General features: G+C 42.2%; 1 protein-coding gene across 2 annotated transcripts in view; it reads right to left on the bottom strand.

The window, feature by feature from the left end:
* Window positions 1-2359: 2359 nt before the first annotated feature.
* Window positions 2360-7874, bottom strand: part of LOC110091304 (cell adhesion molecule 4) — a 15329-nt gene continuing 9814 nt past the window's right edge. For both annotated transcript variants that reach the window (XM_020815375.3, XM_020815377.3), the window contains 2 exons: window positions 3928-4188; window positions 2360-2898 (listed from right to left, as the gene is read on the bottom strand). In XM_020815375.3, the coding sequence (XP_020671034.3) occupies window positions 2804-2898; window positions 3928-4188 (356 nt within the window). In that variant the 3' untranslated portion in view covers window positions 2360-2803. The remainder of the gene's footprint in view (window positions 2899-3927; window positions 4189-7874) is intronic.

Raw genomic sequence — 7874 nt, 5'->3', positions numbered from 1 at the left:
TTGCTCCAGGGCCATTGCTGGGTTGAATTCCAGAATTGGGTCCTGCAGGTTACAATGCCAACTCATTCTTCCCACGATATGGCCTCACACACCGAGCGGGGATCCACAAGAAACCTGTGGGAGTAAGCACAGCAGCATAGCCGTGCCTCCATGTTAGTAAAGGGGCTGGACCCTCCCATTGAGGGTCAGGAGGTTGCTTATAAGTCACCAGTGGCCATTCCATGGTGATTTCTTTATGAAAGTGTTTCTCTACTGGCGACAATTTATGCTGACCTGCAGATACAGTTAAATGATTTAATGTGAATAATGCTATTGATACTACATCTGGAACATCTTGGGGCTTAATCCCTTTGTTTTTGTTTGTTTGTTTTTTGAAAGGAGAAATTTAAAAGAGCAGTGTGCTCGTTCTACAATAGCCTGTCCTGTGCAGTTATAAAGAATACCATGGGAAAGTCGAATGTCCCATTCATTGCAGAAAGTAGTAAAGGCATGAGAGTATAGGCAGGGCCATTGTCTGTTTTTAAGGCTTGAGGCCGGCCCATGATTGCAAACGTACCTAAACAATGTTGTATGACATGGTGAGAAGTCTCGCCACGAAGAGGGGTAGCCCAGATGTATCCTGACAAAGTATCAATAGTTAGATGAACATAAGAAAGAGGCACAAAAGTAGGAATATGAGTAAAATTCATTTGCCAAAGCTGAATGGCATCCATTCCTTGTGGGTTAACAGCATCAAAAGGAAAGGAAATGAGAGACATGAAACAGGAAGAGCAGGAGGAGACGATGTCCCAAGCTTGAGAAAGTGGAATAGAAAATTGTTTATGGAGTTGTTTAGCACTCTGATGAAAAAAGGAATGGTTGTCTTTTGCTTGTTTCTTGAATTCTTCATTTTTTAAGTGTAATATATTAAGTTTCCAGTTGAATTCTCTTGGTCTGCTGCCTATTTGTAACATAATTGGGTTATGATCCGCATTTGAATTTCCTGCAGAGGTCGGCGAGGAGTAACATAAAAAATATTTAGTCAAAATTTTTTAAAAAGACTCCCAGGCTTCGGCCGCCGGCGGCGGCACACATTCCCTCACCCCTTCAAGCATGCGCCCATGCACTGTCAGGATTTTTTTCTTTTGGTGAACAGGGAGTTAAATTTTAATATCGTAATGAAGTGCAGAGTCACGTATATAAGGTATAAGCCAATGTAATGACTAACAGCATGCAGATGTAACAAGCTGATGTAATGCTTGTTTGTTAAGCAAGACCAGCTGTAAATGGTGAAATGTGATTGGTTGTTCTGGGTATAAATGTAACAGAGACAGAACAGACCTTACCACTCAGCAGTAAGTCTGGTGGTCATTTACATCTATGTCAATGCTCTGAATGTTACTAGGCCAAATGTATCTTGCCATGTATGTATGTGTAGCCATAACCAATATACTATATTATAATCACTAAGAACTCTCTCATGTTGTTTTCTCCCACATATAAGTCTCCTACTTTGCTAAAGTTAAGTGGGAAGAATGGAAGCAGTCTTATAGGAGGCTCTGTATAACTAGTGTCCTCAAGTTTCAAGGCTTGTCCTTTAAACGGAGTGCTCTTGCCAAGCTTCACATTCAACCAGACTCTAAGAAGTCTTCTTGAGGCCAGAGCCTCATTAAGCCTCCAGAGTTTTGGCCCCACGCCAACACGCAAAGGGTTGGGGTGGGCATGTGGGTGGGCAGGCGCTCCTGCGCATGCGCAAAGTGCTGAGGGAACACCCGTGCGCCATAGGCCTGTGCGCTCCCCAACCACTTCGTGTGTGCGTCGAACAGCGCAAGCGGGAAGGGCCACCCCACCTCCCTCAAAGGCTCCGTCGGTCCACACTACTAAAAAGTTTGGGGAACGCTGCTCTGTAGGACCCTGAGGCAAGTTGGTAAAAGACCCTAAAGGGGTACCTCTCTCTGGGATTTTTAACCAGGCTGCTTTTACAATGTCACCCATTTGTGACAATCCCCTGTTAGGGATGGTAATCTGCTGTGCTATGGTGGCAAAGAGTCCGTCTCCATTTAGCATATCTGCAGACACAACAATATTGTTTCGTAAATTATCCATGGCCAGAATCGCAGCGGCGTCTTTCCACCTACATAAGCAATATGTAGTGAGCATTGCTTTAACCAAAACTTTCCAGTCAGCTGGAATAAGATTTACAGTTCCTCGTAGCCCATCAACCAGCCCAAGAGTAAAACTGCTATGGAGGCCATTTTCAACTACACTTTTTTCTCAACTCTTTAAATGTGGCAAGGGGGAGACTTTCATGGACACAAGGGTGAAATAAATAGACAAGTAACAGCCACTAGCTTTACAAAAGATCTGCTCCTTATAGAAATGAAATTTTCTTCAGTTTATTTATTGTTATGAACTGATCTCACTACTGGCATTTTCGGACTTTCGAAAGGATGAGAGAACAAACGGTGGGGAGTGTCATGATGATCACCTGCATTTTCAAATTTATTGCTCCTTTTCTGCTTTCAGGTCCATCTTTACAGCCTGGAATCCCTCAGGAATCTGAATCTTATTCCTAGTATGATATGAGGTTTCCCCCCCCTTGGCTGAATCTGTTGCTTTGGCGTAGCACACACGGGCATCTGCTATAACAGGCAGTCACAGAAGCAGGTCCTGCATGGATATTGACCAGTTTCCACTGCCTGCTGGGTTCAGTCAGACTCCAGCAAAGATCCTTCTTTCCTCCTTGCTTTCGTTGTGGCTTCTCAAGAAGCGACCCCTACTTCTCGTATTGCAAAAGCCAGACCTCTTTCCAACAGGATTGCCTTCATTTCTGACAGCGGTACAAGACGACTCCAGCCGTGATCAGGACTGCCAGCAACGTCACCACCACCACTGCGGCGATCCAGCTGCGAGTCGACTCTGGAACAGAAGGAAGGAGATGAGGAGAGAGAGTCCTGGGCTGGAGAGGCACCGAAAGAAAAGCGCTTTGGGGCACATTGAAGGCAACAATATGACTCCACAGGCAGCTAAGAACAATCTTAAACCACACAGTTTCTGGTTAAAGTTCTTTTTTTCCCCAAAAATGACTTTTTTTGGACTCCCCAATCATCCAGGCAACATGGCCACTGGCCAGGCTGACAGGGGAATTCAGGGACTTTGTAATGCCAAAAGATGCAGGTTTTCAAAGCTCTGGGTCAACACCTTCCCCTTCCCTGTGGCAGCAGGCAGGGAGATGATCTGGGAAAGCCACACAAGGGTGGGATGAATTAACTAGAATCCCACTTGTGGCTCCTAGCAGCCAATCAGAAGGAGACCGAGGTAAACCATTTTTTTTATATTGCCTCTCAGCCCCAAAGGTTCTGCGTAACTCTCATATTTTTGAGAGATCTCTTCTCAGTCAGTGATTATCCTGTGTTAAAAACATTTTCTGTCCCCCAAATTTTGAATTCTATGACCTTTATTTAGCAGGTATATTTTGCTTAATTTGCATAAATTTGTTCTGTTCTTTTTCTAGGAAATTCCCCTGGGTGATTCTCTTCAGGATTATTACAGCACCATAATTACATCCTACATACCCTTCAAAGCATGCACAACTTTTGTGAGGAAGCAACAACTTATGGTCAAATTGGATGTCAAGCGGAATGTGTATTCCCTACCATTCACTCATTTTCTCTCTTGGGATTTCCTCAGAGATATGTGCCAGAACAACTAGACTTGCAAATGAAGCCCACAATCACCTTGCTGTGATCAGTCCTAAAACAAAGAATGCTACATGCATGGCATGCAGTTGAGGACAATTGCAGGCTGTGACAAAGAGTACATTTTCACCATTTGAGGAACACCTCTTCTAAAAATGTGCTAAATGCATCATCCAGTTTGACCCTTGTACTAAAAGAGGCTAAAATGCACCAATTAAAATCCAAGGCCTGAGAGCCACCTCCACCTCACCTTCAAAGACGATGTCCACTCGTGCCGATTTCTTGCCATAAATATTATTGGCCAGACATAGGTATGTCCCATTATGGGAACTCTGAGCTGAAGATATCTCAATGGTCCGGTTGTTGTCTGAGAATTCCACACCCTCTGTGGAAGGGAGATGCCACGAAAACTCCGGAAAGGGTTTGCCTGTAGCATTACATGTCACCTTAATGTTCTCATTTGTTTTGTACCTCTCACGATTTGCTGAGACGCTGACGTTGAAAGGACTGGCTACAATAAGAAACACAGGAGTCCATGAACTGTAGAAGGTTTGGTTATCTTAGCACTTGGATAGGTTGTTAAAGGATCTCAGGAAAACAGAAGCCCACTAATGACTTTCAAATCACACTGTGGAGACAGACATAATATATTTTCATCAATGAGAGCAGTTTGATAGCCCTTTCATCACCTGGCCATTGAGTGGATCCCAACATTGGATCTCCATATGTTTTTGGACTAAAACTCCCAGAACCCTTCACCACTAACTGTTCTGGCCAGAATTTTCTGACAACTGTCGTCCAAGAACATACGAAGACCCAAGAATCACTGATCGAGAAGGATGACACCAAGCCTTGCAGAGCAGTGGTTAAACTGCAGCACTGCAGTCAAGACTCTGCTAATGATTCGATTTTGATCCCAACAGGCTCAGGTATCTGTCTCAAGGTTCACTCAGCCTTCCATCCACCCAGAGAGTACATTAAATACTATGGAGCAGTATATAAACAGCACACTTTCTCTTGCTTTGATGGCACACTGCTAAAATATATGTGACTGGTCCTAAAGAGCAGTAGATGGGAGCTCCTCTGACTATGGCACCAGGGTAAAGTTTCATCACCTTGGCACATAGCCACATTTCTTGGCTCAGAGGGCCAGGCCAGGCACATATGAACTCCAATTATGTCAGAGCCAAAGAGAAAAGAATAAAACACTCAGCATCCTAACCTCCCTTAACAGAATTAGTCCGTGCCCTCTGTGGCAGCTCAGGCAAAGTGAACAGTGTCAGGATATACTGTCAAAAATGCTTGTGCTGTAACACACCAGTGTCGCAAGACTCTTGGCTGTTTTGGCCCACAGTATATACAATCATCAGGCAGCTTGCATGTGTTTTGTAGTGATTTTAAAACCAGCTATTGGACAGAGGGAAAAATCAACAAGGTTAGTCTGCTAGTTTGTGGCAGCAAAAGCAACACTGTTCCTGTGACACCTTTCAGACTAGCAAGTTTTATTTGGCAGAGGTTTGCATGGACTGTAGTCCATTTCTACTGATGCATAGAGTGGACCTTCAGTAGCCAGACATTTATCCTGCCATGGGGAGGAAAGGCATATAAAAATACAGAAAGTCTACCATAAGGATGGTCAGTCAATGGCTCGTAATGGTTGTTGACACACCCCCCCTTGGGATTACTGTACAGAGAGTTTCATGCTAGTTGCAAAAAGTCTTTCTAAGGTGGGTGGCAGGTACATTCAAGCACAGACAAGTTGATAAACATGCCTCAAGTAGGAAAAAGTCCTGAAGTCCAGTATAACGGAAGAGTAGGTCCTATAGTTTGATGGGTTTGCATACACAGTGGCTGAAGTGTTGCAATGCAACTCCATGTGTGCGATGGGAATCGTGTCATCATCAGTGGCAAATAACCACTGATTAAAGGCAAATCCAACTTCTGAGGTATGTAACATGACCAATTAACATATGCCCAGAAATTTCCAAAGGAAGCTTCTAGCCAGTGGCAATTTGCCATTGGTGATTATTTCATCACAGCTACACACAGAGAGCTGCCCAACAGGATTTCAGCCACTAATTATTGGAAGGAACAAAGTGAAACAAGATAGAGAAAATGACAGCTGTATTGTTAATATTGGACAGAATTTTCATGTGTTAAAAAAAATCATAAAATTCACACCATTTAAGCCTTTGATGGTTAGCATAAGCATTCTGATGATATGGTCACCATGATGGTATTTTCTCCAGGAAGCAAAAGGATGCTCAAGATTTTGCAACAAAGGCATATCTGGAGCAAGAAATACCAAATGTTCAAGCTTGAGTCAGAAAAGAAGGTGACAAAAGAGATCATATACAGTAATCAATATATGCAATACAGTAGTATCTTGGTTTGTGAATGCCTCAGTTTACGTAATTTTCAGTTTACAAGCTAAAATCCATAATAAAGCCCCAGTTTATGTTGTTTTGTTTTCTTTTTTTCGCACTATGAAAGGGTTTTCCCGGGGTGCATTGTGCCTATAGCACCGCCCCTTTCGTAGCACAATTGGCATTTCGGTTTGTAAAATTTCCGTACTACGTAAGGTCGTGTACAGTAGAACAGATCCGTTTCATAAACTGAGGTACTACTGTATATTGAAGCATGCCAAAGAATTTCAGAAGTAAATCCCTTGATGCTTTATAGATTACAGCAAAGCCTTCAGTTGTATGGAGCATTAAAAGCTATGGATCATTCTAAAAGAAATATATATCCCACAAGATTTGAGTGTGCTGACATGTAACCTATACTCTGAACAAGAACCTATTGTCAGAATACAGAGAAACAGATTGATTTCCCACAGGGTAAGGTGGTAGACAGGGTATCTTTTGTCTCACTGTCTGTTCCACCTGTGTGTAGAACATACCATACAAAAAGCTGGATTTGATTCCTATGAAGAAGAAGTGGGAGATGATAGAGGAAATCTGAATCATTTAAGATGTGCAGATGACACCATATTACTTGCAGAAAGCGGCTTGAAATGGCTACTGAGGAGGGTTAGAGCCGAAAAAGTAAAAGCAGGATTACAGCTGGCTATTGAGAAGGCAAAAATGATAACTACAGAAGAATTATGTGAAATGGATGATGAAGAAAGTGAAATAATTAGAGATTTTCTATAGCTGGGTTCTGTCATCAGTCCAAATAGAGGATTAAGCCAAGAAATCAGAAGGAGGCTAAGGCTTGGAGGGCAGCCATGAGGTACCTAGAAAAGATTTTCAGGTGTCAGGAAGGGTCACTGGAGACTAAGGCCAAGATCAGCTCTATTCTGATATGCCCACTCACACAAGGTATGAAAGAAAACTGATGAGGAAAAAAAAAGATTCATTCAAAAGGTAGTGTTGGAGGAAAATTTTATGGGTGCTATAGACTTGTCAGAAAGACAAATAAATGGGTGCTGCACCAAATTAAGCTTGAATCCTGTCTCCTGACCAAAGAACTTCAAAGAATTCCATAGCAAAACAGAATAAGAATACTTCGTTGCTCTTGGAGTAAACAAAAATAAAGACTTATTTTCAAACACCTCATTCGTGCAGATGAGTATGTATTACTGCTTCACTGTCTGCAACCTAATGATTTTCCAGAGCAGACTATGAGGAACAGCAGTTCACTTATGCCTAGGGTTGCCAGATACATGGGTACCAAAAGGAGGACATAGAAAGAAAAAAAAGAGGACAGAGGAGGACGTATTGAATGTTTCATTGGAATCATTCCGGATTAAACCCGCAATCAATACATTTTATTTATTTATTTATTTATTTATTTATTTATTTATTTATTTATTTATTTATTTATTTATTTATTTATTTAGAGTTCTATCCCGCCCATCTAGACCTATTAGAGTAGCTGCCAATAAATGTCTCTTAGTGAACCAACCAAGAAACAGTTATGTGAAAGAATAAAAATAAATTTAATGGAGGCTTCCCCCCATACCAAAAAACATTATTTAAACAGCCAATTGTACCCAAACCCACAAAAAGACAGGGGGAAGGGGGGGTCCTTCCACCTCTCCCCTTCCCATCCAAAATTATAACATAAAATATACAAAAGCCTGACATTTTAAAGGTTTTTATCTTTGCCTGCCAAACGGAGAACATCTGGCTAAAAAGGAGGACATGTCCTCCTTTTGCCAGACGTCTGGCAACCCTGCTTATGCCTTCAACC

This window comes from Pogona vitticeps, chromosome 2 (assembly GCF_051106095.1).
Source record: "Pogona vitticeps strain Pit_001003342236 chromosome 2, PviZW2.1, whole genome shotgun sequence".
Lineage (NCBI taxonomy): Eukaryota > Metazoa > Chordata > Lepidosauria > Squamata > Agamidae > Pogona > Pogona vitticeps.
Note: the sequence above shows the minus strand (reverse complement) of the source record. Positions and strands in the feature narration are given on the sequence as shown.